Below are 19,601 nucleotides of genomic sequence, written 5' to 3' on the forward strand. Positions count from 1 at the left end.
AGCAGGTAGAGAATGTATTCAATGTATGTACTGCATGTCGGCTACTGTACTGCCCCTGTTTTACAAGTCGGTCACATTAACCTCAGGATGCCCATGCAACCCCCCACTGTGCATTTTCACATGCACACTTGCATACATCTACATTGTACACACATACATGCGCACGCCCACACACCAATATTGAGGTCAGATTGAGAGATAGAGACAGACCCCCCCCCCTCATGCACACCCTTTGGCTACCTCTCTGTGAGCTGTGCACTCATGTAGAAGCACACCCATCTGCCCAGAGAGATGGTGAGAATGTGGAGGCAGACTGGGGACGGAGGCAGAAACGGATAAGACACAAATAGAAGCAGTGGCATCCAAAAAAGACAGAGGGAATAGGGATTAGAATAAAAGGGAGGGAGGAGGATGACAGAGAATGGAGAAGATCGAGAGAGAGAGAGGGGAGGAGTTGGTGGGGGGGGGTTAAGGCAGATCTGTTGCCCTGAGATACAGGATGTCGTAATAAGGCAATTGGGAGAGAGAGAGAGAGATAGAAAGAGAGAGGGGGAAAAAGAGAGAGAGGGAGGGTGAGACTAATTCGTGAGGAGAAAAGGGGGAGGAGAATGTGCCTCCAGAAGAAAAGCTGTAATTTCCCTGTCGGTGTGACGAGTAGACACCCCTCTCACTGCACAGAGAGTGGAACGGCCCAGCTCGCTCTGGGCTCTGTTGTTGTGCAGAGCTGCAGAAGGCCTGATAGAGCCAGCTAGACACACATATAGTGAGAAAGGAAGAGAGAGAGAGAGAGACGAAAGGGAGAGACACAGAGACAGACACACTGTGGACCGAGAGCCTGTGTTTTCATTTCATCATCCAGTCCAGACCAGCAACACCAGAGAGGAAGGGGACGAAGGGAAGAGGAGGACAAAGAGGAGCTCCAGTGACAGCAGGGAGAGTGAAAGAGAGGCAAGGTGAAGGAGGAGAAGGAAGGAAGGAAGGGAGGGAGGAAGGAGGCTGGGGCATGAGGAGGGGCGCCTGACTGACATTGCTGCTCTCCTTAAAAGCTCACACACTCACACACAGACACACACACACACACACACACAAACACACAGACACACACACTGATGTAGGCAGACACACACACACGGCAGATTGTACTCTGCTCAGTTGCTGCTCTTTTCTTAAAATCCTTTGCGGAGCCTTGTCCTCCATCCTCTGAGCAAGAGGACAAGAGAGACACAGAGAGAGGAGGAGGGAAAAGGACGAGGAGGAGGAGGAGGGGAGGCAGTAACCCTCTCCTCTCCGTTTCTCAGACACAGCAGAAAGGGATAGGGAGAGGAAAGGAAAAAGAAAGAGGAGAAAGCAGCTTTCTGTTCTATTCCTGCCGTCTCCTGTGGTCCCTTGGCCAGCGAGCGGCTAACAGGCACCTCTCATGTCCGTGAACTCGGAGAAATCCTCGTCCCCTGAAAGGTAACAGCTCCTCCTTCACTTTGCACCTCATCCTTATCATTTCATCCCCCATATGTCTGCGTGCCTGTCCATCTGTCTGTCTGTCTGTTATCCTGTCTGCTCCCACCCCGGCCCTCTCCCACCACCAGCACCTCCATGTTTTGTGTCTCTATCTGTTTTCTGTCTGTGCATCACAAGCTGGTTTCTTCCATTGTCTGGGTCACAGCAGTCTGACTGTGGCGAGGAAACAACACGCAGTGGATTTATTGCCACACGGTGCTGTAACGTTTCAGAACATCCTTACCTACACACACACACCACATCATATTCAGCTTGCTTTAACATCTTAAAGCATTGACACCTCTACACGGACACACACTTGAGCTGCCACTGCTGCCTTCAGAGGCGTCAACGTCTCTTGTGACAACAATAACAAGATACACACACACACACACACACACACACACACACACACACACACACACACACACACACACACACACACACACACACACACACACACACACACACACACACACACACACACACACACACACACACACACACACACATTCTCTCTTCATGGAACAGAGCTTACACAGCAAGAGTGTCTACACACGTCAACATTAGCACAGCCAGCAGCAGCAGCAGCGGTGCATCTCAGCAGCGATGCAGGACAACAGCTCGCCACATGACGCACCTCAGTGCATAGCAATACTGTACAATGGCACCTACTGAATGCCACACAACTTCGACACAACAGACACACATTTTGACCAGCTTCGAGGGATCATCACATCGTAGATTTACATATCATGAAATGACCAATTACAGTGTTTAGCATCAATAGCAAAGTCACGGGGCCTTAGCAGTCACATGACACTGTGGCTAATTGAAAATACATACAGACAAAGACGTGCACACACACCAGCACTGTTCCAAATGGTCACGACAGAATATTTCACCTTACATGACAAGCACACGTATCAAGGCTAAAGCTATCCCACCCTTGAGAGCAACGACCTCTTTATTCATTTGTATCCATTTATGCCAAATTTTTCCCCACGCATAGATAAATGGTTAGCTGATCCTGATTTTTAAAGAATACATGTTGTGATGTTGCATTTTCTGATCGCAATCTCTGAGCCCATCGGCTGTTGTTTTGATGACAAATTGGCCTCCGGGGGCAACAGTCAATATTTTGGGGCTTCCGGTGTAGACAGTGGATATCCAGGCCAAGACTTGGCTGTACATTGTTTACAGTCAGACACACATGTCAAACGTTTCTCGTTTTAGCTTATCTCTATTACCAGCTACCTCCATATAAAAAGATGTGCTTTTGGTTTTACACCTCTTTTGCTCCACTCTACTCAAACACGATTGGTCCAACAAGAAATCAGAAACCAGAAGTCTTCCTGCCACAAGTTCTTGTCCTTCGCCGCCAGATTCTGCACATTCACATGCAAAATCGGTTGACGGAGCTTATTCAGTCGTAACATAATCAATTAAGGAAGGAAAGTCTGTCTTTTTAACCCTAAAAACAGGAAAACATGATTGGAGAAATGTTTGAAACAAAACTCTTACGTAGTTTCCATCTCTATTCTAAGCAGTGAATCGTGCTTTGTGTCCAAAGCAGCCTAATGTCCCGATTCCATTCACATCTATTCAGACCAGTTTCACATTCCTCTCTCAGTTTGCAAATGCGGAAAGAGCTTGATGTGACGGGTGCTGGAGGGTGAGGAGCAGGCAGACTGGATGACTCAGGTAGCCACTGATGCCGTGCCAAGTACGATCAGGCGTGAGCCGCTGCCATCCACACAAACGAGCGCCAGGCCCCAGACTGGCACACTTAAACGCACAGCGCAGTGGGCAAACAAACAGGCAGAAGTAAATGGGCTCTAACTATATCAGGCGTTTGTGCATGGTCAGTTGGGCACAGAGGGGAGTGGCGTCATGTTGGCAGCTGTTGATGAGCATGGAGTGAAGTTTGATTTTGGAATAAGACGAAGTGAGTACAAATCCACACAGACAAATATGCAAGATATACTAATATGTGTAGCATCTGTATAAGGAAAATGGGATTCCTACTGTCGGACATGCATTTAATAATAGTAGTGCAGGCAGGGACGTGCACAGACATTTTGGGGGGCAGGGGGTCAAGTGAGAAAAAGGGCACTTCTCATAATAATTTTAATATCCTCAAACTCACACAATTGTTGAATACTCAACAGTAGAATTAATATTTATTAGATGAGGAGCTTACAATCAAAATTATTCAGTTTAAGGCAGAACACTACAGGCAAAAACATTCGTGTAGTGGTCAATTTTGAGATTTTGTTCTGATTCCATGTCGTCTTTCACTCTAATGGAAAGTAAACTTCCAAAAATACACATTTAGATGGTGTTTGTTTTACCCTCTGTCTGTTTGCTAGCAAGATACAAGTTAACTATTTGTTATTTTTCTATTGAAAAATCAGACTACAACAGTAAGTGTATGACAGTGGTCAGTGCTCTCCACACTGACATTCATTCAGTTTAGACTTGTGTACTGCACCTAAGGCTCAAAAGGACAAACTCTGATTATAGCCTTTACTGTATCAAGGTGGCCCCGCCTGATATTTTGATTGTTTATTCAATCAATAGATTTGTTTGACAGGGAAGCTGTGCACAAACAGGATTATCAAAAAAAGAAAAGCACCCCAGAAAAAGGGCGCTTTCTCTCGAGGAATAAAAGGGCAGGTGCTCAAGCCCCCTTTGATGTCTATGTGTGCACGTGCCAGAGTGTAGGGATAAGACTATCACCTGGTGCAGTGAGGTTTGTGGATTTCATCACTTGGCAAGTTTTCCCCTTCCTCTATTGTTTGGGTCACAGGCTTCTGGCTGTAATTAAGAATAATGCACGAGTCCCTTGCCTGGCAGGTAACTACAAAGAGGGAGACTCATGCGCACACACACACACACACACACACACACACACACACACACACACACACACACACACACACACACACACACACACACACACACACACACTACTGCCCTCTTTAACGGCTGCAACATCTCATATGACAGAAGCAGCACACGTGACGGCCTGTTATCTCTACTTCAGGTGTAACAGTCCGCGAGAGGCTTAACAGAAGTAACAAAACCAGTTTTTATCTCGGTTATCGCTCAGAATTAATTCACGTGCACCCTAATGACACTGTCAGTTATGAACCTCATGGGCGCACTGGCTGCTAATACCCCTCACCCTGCTCAAAGCTGTGTTTGAAAACCACAAGCAGCACAAGAGAGGATACAGGATGCAGCTTTATGAGTGTGACATGGAGAGCTGGGCTGCCATTTGGAATTGATGCATGCAAACAGAGCAGCTCTCGCTCTAGTTAAAAAAAATAATCAGTTCTTCGAGTGCCCTTCTAGTTATTTATTTGGAAAGAATTGATAGATTTAAATGATAATTACTTGCACATCATATACATAATTAGACAGAGTTGTTTGTTCTGCATAAAACGACATCAAATGATTTGCAAGTGGATCGGACTTTTGCATTTAGGGACAAATCAACGCAATATTCCTGACTGCAACACCATGGGCACCAGGTGCCACGCACGCACGCACGCACGCACGCACGCATGCACGCGAGCACTCACAAGGCTCTGGAGTGCATCGCTTGGGATGTGAAGGAACGTGTTTGTCAACAGTAAGGCAGAATTGATTGGATAACTTGTGTGTGCGTGTGTTTGTGTTAAACCAAAGGGATGAACAAGTTGGGCCCTGAATGGAGCAAGAGGCGGCACCGTGACAAGTTTCTCTTGGAGCACGTACATCAGGAAGAAGATCCCTGTTGTGTAACTTGGCTCTTGGGGCACAGTGGAGGTGGATGGAGGACAAGCAGCATGAGTGTGTCTGTGTGTGGAAAGGATATGCAAGTGTTTAGACGTCCGTGATGCATGTGAGTAGCTTAAAGCCTCTGTCTGCGACGTGACGGCATGTTGGTTTAGGTCATAGATGACGCTGATGGGCAGAGAGCTCGGGCCCTTTGAGGAGACTTACTTTAAGGATTACACAGAATTTGTATAAACAAAGGTCAAGAGTTTATGGGTTTTGTCGTAAAGCTGACTTGTATCTGTCGAGGCAGGAGCCTTAAGAGGTGATTATCTAACTTTCAGTCAGTGCGTGTTCTTTCAAGCAATGACTGTTTACGTGTAAAATAAAATGCTGCGTCCAATACAAAATGGTTATCTTAAAGAGTTTAATATCTCAAATTAGTATATAATCCATACACAAGATTCCTGCATTGTATGTGTTGCTTGTCGTTCATCCATTTAAGTGTCAGTGGTTGATGCTTGACTTTCACGGCAATCAGTAGAGCTGCCACTCTTCACAGACAGAGAAAAGGAAGAGGAGAGAATGGAGGAGCAAAGAGGAAGAGAAGGATAGAAAAGGGGGACGCAGTAAGACAGGTGAGAGGAAAGGTGGGAGGGACATTAAGGTAGACACATCAAAAAAAGGTGGCAGAAGCAGATAGATGAAGTGATGATAGAAATGAGAGGTCGACACAGTCATTACCAGCAGTAACTTAACATTTCCATCTCATCTCCTCTTTCATATTTGACACCAGTTGAAACACAGGTTACTGGATACATACTCTCATGCAGCCTCATTCCTGCCTCCTTGGATGAGTTGCAATATTGTCAGATTCACGATACACAATTTAATCTTCACACTGGAGCAGCTGGACTCAATCACATATTTCTGACTAAAATGATTAATTGATCATAAAATTACTCGCAGTCCACTTATGAAACCACATTTAAAACAATAGATCTGGATTCATTTGAATCTGCAACCAATAGCACACACTCATTAATATTCTCTGTTGAAAATATCTCACAATATTAAAGAAAGTAAAAAAAAAAATCCTAGTGTCCTGATCCGAGTCTGCACCAACATTTATTGTGTTGTTCCTTGACCCATACCACATCATTCTACCAAGATTTGTGGTAATTCCTCCAGAAACTTTTGCATAATCTTGCTTACAAGCAAACAAAGGGTCAGGGGTATAAACTTAACCTCCTTGGCGGAGGTAATAAATTCAGAAAACTGAATCAGCATCAATTCTTATAATCTATTAAATGTTTTGTGTCTCTTCTCTTCAAAGAAGAATGCTCAAATTATTGAAATGTCTTGCTCTTGGAAGAACAGGGTAATAATTTAAAATCAACGGGAGGAAGATGGATGTTAGTTACATGTGTTATGTTACATGTAGACGACAATAAGGGCTTTAAGACTGAGACGATTCACTATAAGTTTAACGATAGATAATAATCAGCAGCTAATTTTGTAATTGATTAATAATTCAAGTAGAAATGACAACAACACATCCCTTGTTACAGCTTTTATAAATATTGTAAGGAGCTGCTTTTTCGTGGCTTATCCTTCTTAGCTGAATATCTTTCGGTTTTTAATTATTGATCGTACAAAACAAGACATTTCTGATTTTAACGAAAAAATTTATCAATCACAGGTCCACAGATAACTGATCAAAAGTAAACATTGGTCCTCCTGCAGGTTCCGTTCAGACCTTGTCTTCCCCTTTCACTCTCCCCATTTCGTGCTTACTGTCTTGTCAATAAAAGAGAAAATGTGTTTTCTTCCCTAATTTAATAACAGGAGGCCTCAATAAAACTAAAAGAGAGAAGGGAGGAGAGCAATGTTGTACAGGGAGCAGCAGAGGATGCCGAATGAAGTGTTGGAATGTGTCCAGTCAGTCAGTGAACCAGGCCCATGCAGCAGACAGCTTCACATCAAGCAGCCGCCACAATCACAGGGAATACGTAGCTTCCACTGGCCTGTGTGGCCTCCACCATCTTCTCTGGTCTGACCCACATCTCCACAGACGCTCAGGCCACACAGACGCACACAGACATGAGCAGCCCCAGCCGTGCCACAACATGACAATAGCTAATGAAGCGTGGCAGCGAGCTAGCAGGCAAAGTAGCCAGCTTGCCCTGCCTGTCTGGTTTTCTGGCCTCCATTATCCCCACCACTCCACCAGTCCTCCTCTTATACCTGGAACCAAACAGATGATTGCTTTTTTTCTCCTGCTTTTTTCTTTCTTTCCTCTATCTGAGGAGATGTCATCGTGCATGCTCCCATCCCTTCTTTCCCTCTGATGGTTCTCATTGAAGGTAAATAAAAACAGTGGTAATACAAAAAGTGTTATTGTTGTCGAAACTGGACGGAAATGTTCAGGCCTTTCAAACAAGTCTAACTTGACTGCATAGCACAACCTTCTCACTGGGAATTTCCACCCTGCTTGATGAAATCCTGTGTGGTTAATCAGTAATAGGAATCACTGAGTCAAACCCCCAGCAGCAAACGAACAAGACACCTCAGGAGTAGTGTGTCGAAAGCCACCGCCATGGCGATACCCCCAAGGAGTGGGTCATGTGACCTCAGCTGGGTTCTAGTGTCGCAGAGTGTCGTTTGAGGTCAAGGATCGTGCAGAGGCATCAGTAGATGTACAGTTGATGGAAGAATCAGTGAAGTGAAGCCACTTAAAGTGAAGAAGATGTGACACAGATTCAATATTAAAAAACAAAAAGTGAGGGAATATAAAACAAACGTTTATGGTGGTGGTGCTGTGAGGCTGCAGTTTGGCACAGTGGTGCTTCGACCTTGTTCACCATGTTATTTTATTATGGTGCAGCTTATAAATCAATCAAGCTGCACCAAATTGCACACACTCATAAATCAATCCCCTAAATAAGCCAACAAGATCTCTACAATGTTTCTTGAAAAAAAACATCAATAAAAAATCCTTTTAACGATAAAGAAAGAGAAAAAAAAACCTAGATCTGCCTTTCTCGAATTTGCTCCAAATGTTAATGGATTCTTCCTTGGCCCATATCCAGTCCTTTCGGTGTTGGTGTTTTTTGCGTAATCCTTCTGACAGACAAACAAAGAAAATCAGGAATAAACACAACCTCCTTGACAGAGGTAATACAGTAAAAATATCTCAGTATACTTTGTGCAAGGTTGTGCAGACAGAGTGGCGATTGGTTGAACTAGAATTCATGAAGGTTCTCAGTAGTAAAGAGTTACTTCTGTGGGCACGGCATCGGACCATGTGACAGTCTGTTAGGAAAAAGTGCTCCGCTGCTTTTCAGTAAATGTTTCCATCATGGAACCATCGCCAGCAAAACCTTTTTTTCATCTCCATCTAAAAAGAGCTTTTTTACTATGATTACCATGGCGACCTGCACCTAAAATACTATGACACTATTTCCTGGAAAGCCTGGATATAAGAGTGCAAACCTTTTCACAATTATTTGTCTTATATCATATTTTCACTTTCTCACTAATACTGCATTTCACCCTGAGAATATTCAATAGGTTTTTGCAAAATCTCCACTAAAATGGATGAATACTGTTTGTACAAAAATGATTGGAATTTCACCATTAGATCAACCATTACAAGTGGGAAATTGCTTATCACTTCATTGTACTTTCTACTGCTTATGTGTGTGTGTGTGTGTGTGTCTTTACACTCTGGTCCACTCTGTGTGTTTACATGTTCAGCATACCAGTGTTTCCTGTGCTGCTGCTTCCCCGCTCTATCTTTTCATCTCCTCACTTTATTCTCTCGTCTTATCTCAACCCATTTTACCTCCATCCTTCCTTCTGTTTGTTGTTTCTCTGGCAGCACTTTTCAACGCGTATCGCTATTATGTCACGTTTGTTGTTGATGTGATTGTCGCTGTGTCATCGTGCCAGAGATACCAAATGAATCTTGATAAAGAATAATTGAACTGTGGTTAATAGATCGGAAAGTCATAATAAATCAACCATGATACAATTAAGATGTATGTTTTGAGCTGCATTTGATCTCCTTCAGTACACACTTTTCCTATTGTGCACAGAAGAATTCTTGGATTGGTCTTTTCCATATCTATTAAATAATTATATGAATTATTAGTATATTGTTAGCCACCAGCTGTTCTCCAAGGGACAGTAATTCGGTACTAAGCAGATCTAATAATAGGCTGCATTCCCATTATGCTACAGGGGGGAAAGGAGGTGAAGAAAAAAAAACATTCCCCTTTATTACTCCCATCTTTTTCTCTGTTTTAAGCTCCAGTATACACTATAAGTCTAGGTCCTTTCTGTCTCATTATTTTATACCTATCTGCCACCAGTGAATCCACTTGACTGTACTAATACGACACTGCGTGAGTCAAACTCAGCAGAAAAAGGCAAATGGAGGAAGAGTGAGATTTGGGGCAGTGGGGGGGGAATGACAAAATTTGGAGATATTTTGTAGGAGAGAGGAGCGGAAGAAAGTGGCGCGGAGATAGCCCTGGGAAAGAGATGATCCCCGGGAGGAGCTGGGAAGGAGAAGGTAAAGCCGAGAGGAAGAATGCTGGAAAAGTGAAAGTCCAAGATAGAGACGTGGAGACCAAAGAACAGGAAAGGACAGCAGAATCCTCGGGAGAGAGCGGACGGAGACGGCGGGGGAGCCTCGCAGAGACAGAGATAAAAAAGCAGAAGGGGAAGGAGAGGAGGGGGAAGAGGGGAGATGGAGGGAGAAGATAGATGGCTCTCTGCAGACTTGCGCAGTGTGTTTGGTAATGCTGGGTCACCAGGGGACTAATCTGTACTGATGCTGCAGCGCTGAAGCAGTGGAATGATAATGGCCCGTTTGTGTTTTGGTGTGTGTGTGTTGGGAGGTATGTGTTTGTTTGTGCGGCTTTGCATATGCATGTGCTGCAAGATACCATGTTTTCAGTTGAAGGTATCACTTTGTTTCCCTTTGGACACACAAACACACTCACACATGCACAAATGTTTACATACTTGCGCACATAACCCCCTCATTAACGCCTTATGCCCTGTAGGACTGAGTCAGTTGTCTGCTGCTTAATTGAGAACAGTATTCATCTGTTGTGTCTGAGGACACTGCTCAGCTGTTATTTCTCCTGCAGCAGGGTCATGCGTGTTTTCTTTTTTCTCCTCGCTCCACGTCAGTCCCGAGCGGGCTGGGGGGGTTCACTGAACTCTGGACTCATTAGAGTCCTCCAGTATGGCAACACGCTCACACCCAGGCCTCTCCTTTGACAATAGTTTGGGTCGATATCGGCCAATAATACGATCCTGATGTGGGTGTGATGTGAAACCTCCTCTTCTGGATTAGATGCGTATATAAGTATAGCCCTCATTATATTATTAACATATTCTGGATGATTGAAGAGAAAAATGTATTGAATACACTCTTCATGACAGACAACAACTCTAAATGTGGATGTACTTACAAGGTGTAATGCTATTTTGTTAGTATTACACTGCGTAATTAGTTAGTTATTTGTTTACGAGTCTTTATAAGTTTTCCTGGTCATTGTTTATTTGAATGTATAAACATGTGCTTTTGGAAACTTTCTGACATCTTATCACCGATCAATTAATCATTTAATCATGAAAACAGGTCAGATTTATCGATTAGGGTAATGTAACAACAAGAATACGTATAAGCATATAAAAGTTCCCATAAAAAAAAAGACACTACCCTACCAGACATTAAATAATGATTTCATTACATGTCAGAAAATAGTCAAAACTTGTCCATTACATTTCCCCAGATACCAAATTGATGCCTGTACAGATATTTTACTCGCAACAGACTGGTGTCCAAAGACAGAGAGAAAAGCAGCAAATGAAAGGCTGACAGGCTGAAAACAGAGACTCGTCAGGATTATTTTACTTAAATAAATGTTCTATTAATTAACTAATAAACTAAGTAACTAATTGTTCCAGCTCATTTTGTATGGTTCATCCTTGAAATACAGAATATTAGGTATAATCAAAGAGGAATTCCACAGTGTAGAATATGTACATAAAACTTGAATTAGCCAAGCGAAGTGTTCGAGTGCAAAGTGAGAGCTGAGACCGACCGACCGACTGGTCAAGTGCGATTAGCGATGGTGGCTCCATCCCCCAACCACTATGCTCAGACTGGCTCCAAATGCGCAAGATGGCGGCATTTACATCCGGGATATCTTAGTTTCATTTCTGGATCGTGGGATGAAGTTGAGAGGCGTCGTTCATCTAGAAACAAAGTCTATGGATTAGTTTACCAGCATCTATCTAGTTGGTAAAATCAATACAGATCTTTCTTTATAATTAGCTCCAACATTGTCCGGAAAACTAGGCCCTAGTTTTACTCAACGTTGACACTGACTGCAGACACACTGTCATGCACATTCAAATCAAGCTGTAAAGTATTTTTGGCAACAGCCTTGTCTGGTATAGCTTAATTGACATTGGACGTCTTTCCAGGGTGATCACAGTGTATTTTAGGTGAGGGATGGAGAGGTGCTAATGTGCTGCGGGTGTTGCATTTCTGACGTGTGTGTGACCTGCCGTGTGTGTTTGTGCTGTTGTGTTTATGAAATAGATGCATCTGGGACAATGCTATAGAATGCTCGGGCTTGTGTGTGCGGTTTGTGTCCATGCACTCACACACTCCAGCCTCAAACGGGCTTTGACGTGGATCCTTAGCAGGTGGGTGTCACAGGCCCACGTGACTTCAGCTGGAATTCAAGGCTGGGCTCGTCTCACCCCACCACTGCTGTGTCCATGAATCTTCAGCAGAGAGCAGGAGCCACTGTGTTTTCTCTGATCCTCCATCCATCCTTGCTTCCTGTCCTATGGAGCTGGGCTCGTGTCTGTCCACTAAGAAAAGATGGGATCTGGCTTTGTGCGTCCTTCGCCTTCGCCACAGGGCGCTCCGGAAAAGGTAGAGGGAGAACAGAGAAAGAGAAATATGCTTGACAGGACTTATGTGCAAGGGTGTGAAGTCTGGTTTTCAGCTGGTAGAGATATGTGTTTCAGTACCGTGGTGTTTGTTTCAAATGTTTATCGAAATGGGCTCTCGGTAATACTCATGTCGAGGAGGGAAGAAAGACCAAGAGCATGGTGGGGAATTATGTCTTAATTTTTGCTGTGCCTCCACCAGGAACCAAAATAATAATCCTAAAACCTAAATACATGATAGAAGGTGAGTTACAAGCTGAAAGAGATTATTCATGTGCAACTGGTAGGATTTGCATCAATGCGAAGATAAAGTGAAGAGCTTATTTTCTGTTTGAATATTTCAACAGTTTCGATTCTGAACTATTATTTATGTCTATATTTATATAGAAAATTGTATTATGTTTTCTATCAGTAAGCTGAATATAACTGGGTTTCTGATTGCAAGAATGCATTTTGGAAGGCAGATCAATTAATGAATTAATGCTGACAATACAGCCCTTAAATGTATGTTCAAGACAGAAAAGCCTAAGTTTATATCTAAGTCTTTGTTAGTACCAAATTAATTAATTAATACATGGTAAAAAAGTTACAAAACAAGTATACAGTGCAGTGGGAGGCATTAAGCCTTTACTTAAATAATGTTAAAATATCACAAGATGTATAGCACAAACAAGGACAATAATATTAATATCATAATAAAATCACAAGTTGTGTATATGTGATGTTTGCATAGGCATTCAGTGTGTTGTAAGGGGTGGGGGCTGGGTGAGGGGGGTTATCTCAAGGACGCTTTGCAGCTAGAAATAGATTTAGATTTTCTTTGCAGAGTCACATATACTTTTTTTTTGTTTTTTTTTTTTTTTGTTAAAGTAATAACCTCTTTCACAAAATGTTCTTGGCCGCGCTCACCCCGTCTTCGAACCACACTCTCCACAGCATTGTGGTTTTATTCAAGTCGTATTTTGCGTGCGTTCCTGCAGCAGATTAACTTTAATTTTACGAGTGGAAAGCAGCAAACGCGCAGTATGTCAGGAGTCAGAGGGAGTGTGGGGATCGCTGCTTTGTCCTTTTTCTCAGCTGTGATGTTAATTTGTGAATCTCATTTGGACAAAACCCCTCAGTCCCCAAAACAGCTCAGAAGAGACATCTAAATAAAATAACCTTGATTCTTTTCCTGGCAGACACAGTAAACGATGCAGGGAGTTAAGAGGAGTTCAGCTGTTCAGAGACAACATGAATCTGGTTCTGGACAGGGACCGTGGAAAACCTGCCCATCTTAAACCATGTAAAGCTCTCTTCTTTTTTTCTAATTTAGATTGACAGGCCTATATTGTATCTTATTGTAATAATGAGGCCCAGTTATATTTATATAGATCTGACATCCTCTTTGATTGGCAGTGGTTAATAGAAATTATTTAGAGCCTGCGTCTGAAAACTCATAACGTTGTGTTGCTTCTCAGGAGGCTTAGTGTTACCTTGAGGGAGATGGAACCTTTGGTGTCAGTGAAGTCCCATGGGAGTGGCGAGCGGGCCGCAGCAGCCCTGCTAATAATTAAGTCTCCAACCAGAAGTTACACGATTCCTCATTGTTTCGTGTAACGACGGTAAAATTAGGCGGATTGAAAAAAACGTTGCTGAAAAACAAAGCTTGTGCATTTTTACTAATAACATTTCCACGTCATCGAGGTATTTCCAGGGTTTAATCAACAGAGCATCAGATTCAATTACTTATTCATACGCATTTCATATGGCTGTTTTTCCTTATTAAAACATTCATATAGAGGCCTTAAAACATTTGATGTTTGTCTTTTTTTTTTAGCATCATCTGGTTTCTTGCTCAGCAACTTCTATCAATAATGTAAAAAACACAATGGCGCCAATAGTGGTTGATAATAGTTGACCAAACAGTCTTACTACAACAGCCATTTAGTCGCTCTCCTGATAAATTTGCTGTTGAATAACATCTGGGCAAATTACAAAGATTGTCTGCCATTTTCACGAAGTCCCTCTACAGCTGCTGAATGAATCTTGTGGTGAGATGACCTAAAAGCTATTTGGGGCTGCGACTGAATGCTAATTTCATTATTGGGTGAAATAATGCTGATTGTTTCCTCAGGCTGGGTGAGTTGATTGGAGAATAGACGTCATGTTTGCAGGTGGATTAGCAGGAATCAAGAGTGGGGAAGTTGCACTGAATCATACACACACACACAAACTTGAACAAAGACAAAAACAAGGACAGACAACACTCTCACACTGAGGCTGGGATAAACAAAAGGAAAACATGAGGAAAATGGGAAAGAGTCAAACCCAGGAGGTTTGGTATTTTTACTTGGAAAAATGACTACAATTGGTGGCAGTTTTCTTGTGATGAACTAATACATAAATTAAGCTATTTGCTGCATGTGTGCCTTCAATAGGTTTCTCTTGGCATTTTACATACATGCACATGGATTTTTGTGACACTCTCGCTCGCTGTAACAAGCATGGGCGGATGTCATCTCACAATGGGGGGCTTTGTGGCCGGCTGACGTCACTGCAATGTACTGTATAAATGCAGAACTCAATGAATGAGTGCCCTATATAAGGAAGAGGGTAAAGGGCACTGCACATTAAAAGATACAGCCGATATACCCACTGGCGCTGTGGATACGGGGATGTTTCTATAGTGGGACTAATGGCTTTTTGTAGAACAGGGCACATGGAGCACACGTGGACGCACAAACAAAATCAGAAATGTGAACAAAAACATCCTTTTATGCACGTGTATTTGTGTTTATGTTTAGGGGACAAATGTGCTTGTCCTATTGGATTTGCAGGCATGTCACTTAATTCCCCTAACTCAAGGGTCTGTGTGCATGTGTGTGTTTGTGTGTACACATGTTCCACCCCACCAGCCATGCAGAGCTGTGTTCCTGATTTCCAATACTAATGTTATTCCAAGTCAACTGGTTTTGTCACTATGTGTGTGTCCGCCTGCTGCAAGTTTATTTCCGTGCACTAACATGTGTGCGTGCCATAGGGGACTTTGTATATAGATTTTGCTCATTAGCTTCCATTGGCTCTTATCTTTGGCTGTGTTAGCATTTGTTACTGTGTAGACATCATGCATCATACGTCTAACTGTGGAGCTCAGTCGGTGCAGTGTAGCGTGTGGTCTTGCATCCATTGACTGCCTGTGGGGAATTTCAGCAGCAGTCAATTCAGCCTCTATGGATCGGTACGAACCCTGTGGCACAAAGCAAAGCCTGAGTATTTATTGGTTATTATTGGAATCTGCTGTATTTAGATCAAACATGGAGAGCTGCACAAAACACTGCAGCCCCATTATAACTGTGGGAATGAACTCACGCTACAGCCATGCAGCCAATGTTTTTGTCCGGAGTGACACAGTACAGTGAGGGGGGGAGCAATGGCATCATTCAGTGCTGTGAAATGCAAAGATTCTTTTGGTTGCATTATGTACATTGAGCTTTTTCTCAGAGCTAGCGGGAGTTTCTTGGTTATGATGCCACTCAATTGATCCGTGTGAGGGAAATCCAGTTGTTACAGGTGCTCAGGGAACAAGTGGTCAATGCAAACAGGCCATGAATATCACAACATGAAGAAGTAGAAAATAAGAAGAAAAATAACACATGCATGAAAAACATTTGTGCAACTACAGTTGCTAAGGGGCAGCATTATATATTAATGAGTATTATAAGATAATCTGATGATGCTAATACTTTTTAATTAATTTATACTGCAAGGAACAATCTCTGCTCCACTACCTCTTGATGTTAACCAGTAGAATCAGTGAATTGACCTTTAGCTTCTTAGGCTACATCCGGAGTACTGTGTTATTATTTGAAAATGGCTTTTCAAACTAAAACAATCTCAGTCCACACGAGCGTTTACATTACAACATGCAGAAATGAACTGCCCAACAGGGTCAGCAACGCTTGTAATTGATTTTCCTTGTTGCGCTGTACACTGGTGGCTGAGGCAGATGCTGGTTGTTTTCTTGAAGGGGGTCATGTGATAAGATGCTGAAGAATCCGGCTACGTTGAGTGTCTATGTCATAGTTTCCAAACATCTCAGTTTCGACGTGTCCAGACTAAAACACAGCCCCAGAGTTTTCAAACTAAAACGTAGTCTGCAGCGTTTTCAAACTTCTACTACTTCTACTACTTCAAAAAAGTAGTGTGGTCACTTGCTGTATCCGTCGCAGAGTTGATGCGTTTTCAAAGGAAAACGTAGCAGTATGGCTGTAACCTTAGTCAAGCTGGAGTTTCAAGTTAATCCAATTTATTCAGGTAATCTTTGTATAAGAGATATTTGCATTGTTCTCATTGACACATCTGGTGACAGAGGAGTTGTCAGAGGTCACTTGGAGGTGGCGACAGATCCACAGCACAGTACACAATATTCCAGTTCAACTTTGTGTCACAACAGCTTCACCACACGAGAGGCTGCTTATTAAGTGGTGAACCTGCCTCATTGTGAGGTTCTCACTGCGGTGGATGCCAACAAAACCACCAGAGAAGTCAAAGGACAGAACTCCCTCCCTCCATTACTTCTGGCTTTTCTCACTCGGTGACAGTCATCTCATCAATATGCAGCCCTGGTTAATGGTGTGCTGCACACCAGTCTTGAAGAACTGCAAGAATAGAGACATTTATATCAAGAGGCTGCATTTGTAAGCCTCTCATTGTTGTGAATGTTTCGAATGCAGTTTATCTCGGTTAAAAAAATGCTGCAATTAAGAAAGGCACAGTCATCCATTTGGTTTGACATTTAACAACAGAAATTGCAGGTACTAACTGCGGCGCCTGAAGTAGGGCAGGGACACCCCTGCAATCCTTCTGCCACAGTAGCATAGAGGTTGTTTTCATTTAGAGGAAAAATTGTCATCATGCTCCCAACCTACAAGAGTGTTTGACTGCTCGTTGCTTTGTTGAACCCTATAAATACCAGTGTTTCCTCATTTTATAAATCGTAGCCATTACATCATGGGCACAATGTTTTCATAACCAAAATAAATTTGTGATGCAAAAGATAAAATCTATGAAATTGATTTGAATTCATCCAACTTTTGCGTAAAGCGGGGGTTTTCCCAACACACTGTGTGAATTCATTCTGCCTCTGTACAAAGTGAACAAAAAAGGATTGAAATTTAAGAATGGGTATCTTCTATGTAAAGGTATATTGTGTTCACAGAGGCCTGTAGAATTGACGAAACATTGTATTTCCAAGAGAAATGGAAAAAATGGTGGCTTGAACATTACAAATGAAATAAACCACAGTGTCCCTTGTCAGTGCCTCTTGCCATGTTGCTCTGTCTTGTTGATTCTCCATATTTGCCAATGAAAATCCCTCTGAAGCTAAAATAGAAACTCAGGATTATGGCAGCAGACACTTGCACATTCATAGTGTTTAGGAATGTTGCATTGCACCTTGTGATAATCCGTTGAATCGGGAGCTAGTGGTATCGAACAGGACCCCACGCAGCTTTAATGTGCAACTACAGGTTATATGGGGGCAGTGCAGCCTGTGCTGTGACGTCAGGCTGCATCCTGAAAATAGCAGTGAGATCTCAGCTCTCCACACAGACAGATACTCTGGAGGAGAGGAGAGAATGAGTCAGCTGTCCTGCCGACACGGGCCAAGACAGAGAGACGGAGAGAATGAAAGATTAACGATGAATCAATCAGAGGTAGAGACCGCTGGGACGGATAAGCTGAGCTGAAGGACACCCGCGGTCTGAATCCCACGCCTTAGCATTGACAGCGGAGGATGATGCTCTTGTTGCTAAGGAATACCTGTTACCTTGGTGATAACAAGACATATTTAAGGATAACTCATCAAGTTCGAACTCGAGAGCGGTTTAATGCAGCGTCTTGTAAACATGTTAGCAATGTGATTTCCACTGTCGTTAGCAGGAGCAGGGCGCATCACTGATGTCAAGTCTCTGACGGAATGTGGACGGAACTATTAGATCCAACCAATCGAAAGGCACGGGAGAATAAAGAGAACTGCTATTACAACTGATATTTTTTTTATTTTTCTCTATCTATGTTATTTTATTCTTAGAACCTTAGAGAATATTAAAATATATGTTCATGGAAATAATTTAATTGTGTCACAGGGATGGAAGAAATACTTATAGTGATTAAATGGTTATTCAAATGAAAATAGTTTTACAATTCCCTTTACATTACATTCATACTAAAGTACCTAAGTAAAAGCCCGGTTTGTCACATTCATAGCTTTATATTATTGGATTCTAATTAATGCATTATTGTGCAAATTATGAGCACAATTTTAAAATTGTGGTTTGTAAAGGCTGGGCCCATTTTATTATTATACATTATAATTTAAGATACTAAGTCAAATGATAATTTAAGTGAAAGGTTTGTAGGAGTAGAGGATATAAAGATGCTAAAAATGGAAAGTAGAAACTATACTTGAGCATAGTGATGAAGTAACGTTATTTAGTTTTTGTTCAATGCACATCTTTGACAAGAGCTGTATTATAGTCAAATTAAACTGACACACACAAAAGATACCAACTGTTTAGTGAACTCGTTTCTTTTCATTGATTTTCTTTTCAAAAACAACTTAGGCAATGTGTGTCATTAAATGAGGTTGGTACAGCGAGACCCAGATCCATCACGAGCCAACAGGAATATTGTTGATCTTCTTTTAAGTTGTACAGTTACTGATTTGATGTGGATGGACGAGGACCCACCATACAAGCTGCAAAAAAACTGAAATGGGTATGTGGGCTAAAATCATCAAAAGAAGTTATATAAAAAGAAAAAAGATATTGTTTGTTTGCAAGTTGCAGAAAATGTCTGCATCACATAAATCATAAGGAAATATCCTGAGAAAGGTTGTCCCAAACTTTCCCAATGTGGACAAACTGAATACAAACAGATTAGTCCAAACTAATAGTGCAGAGCTTTGGCACAGATTCTTGACCATTTCCCTGCAACAGCAGACATTGCTTATATTGAGTAGATGAAGGTATCAGAATTCTAAGAGGTGTCTCAGTTAAAGTAACAATGCTAAAATGAAAAGGTTCAGAAAATGTAACATTTCAAGGCAACTTACTGCAATGGATTTTTCAATTATGAACTCAATCTAATATGTTTTGGAGAATATCACCTACAGTTGTGCCAACTAAGTATTTTCACTCTGATCTTTAATAATTATAAAAAAAAACGTTTGCAGTTCTATTTAAATTTGAGCATCGCTGCTTACAGCCAAATACAATTTTAAATGTGTAATCACTGCAGAGCCAGACTTTCTATGCTATATCCAACACAAATACTGACCTTTACACAAAGTATTATAGACAACTTTACATATG

The 19,601-nt window shown here is 42.1% G+C and overlaps 1 protein-coding gene across 5 annotated transcripts in view; it reads left to right on the top strand.

Annotated features, from left to right (window-relative positions):
• srpk2 (SRSF protein kinase 2) overlaps window positions 1-19,601 on the top strand; it is a 70,311-nt gene that overhangs the window by 20,423 nt on the left and 30,287 nt on the right. The window contains exon 1 of one of the 5 annotated variants that reach the window (XM_047339733.1): window positions 667-1,455. The exons of the other annotated variants lie outside the window; for them this stretch is intronic. Coding sequence (XP_047195689.1) covers window positions 1,418-1,455 — 38 coding nt within the window. The 5' untranslated portion in view covers window positions 667-1,417. Of the gene's footprint in view, window positions 1-666; window positions 1,456-19,601 lie in introns of those variants that run through there. 5 annotated transcript variants of the gene reach the window in all.

This window comes from Hippoglossus stenolepis, chromosome 5, assembly GCF_022539355.2.
Source record: "Hippoglossus stenolepis isolate QCI-W04-F060 chromosome 5, HSTE1.2, whole genome shotgun sequence".
NCBI lineage: Eukaryota > Metazoa > Chordata > Actinopteri > Pleuronectiformes > Pleuronectidae > Hippoglossus > Hippoglossus stenolepis.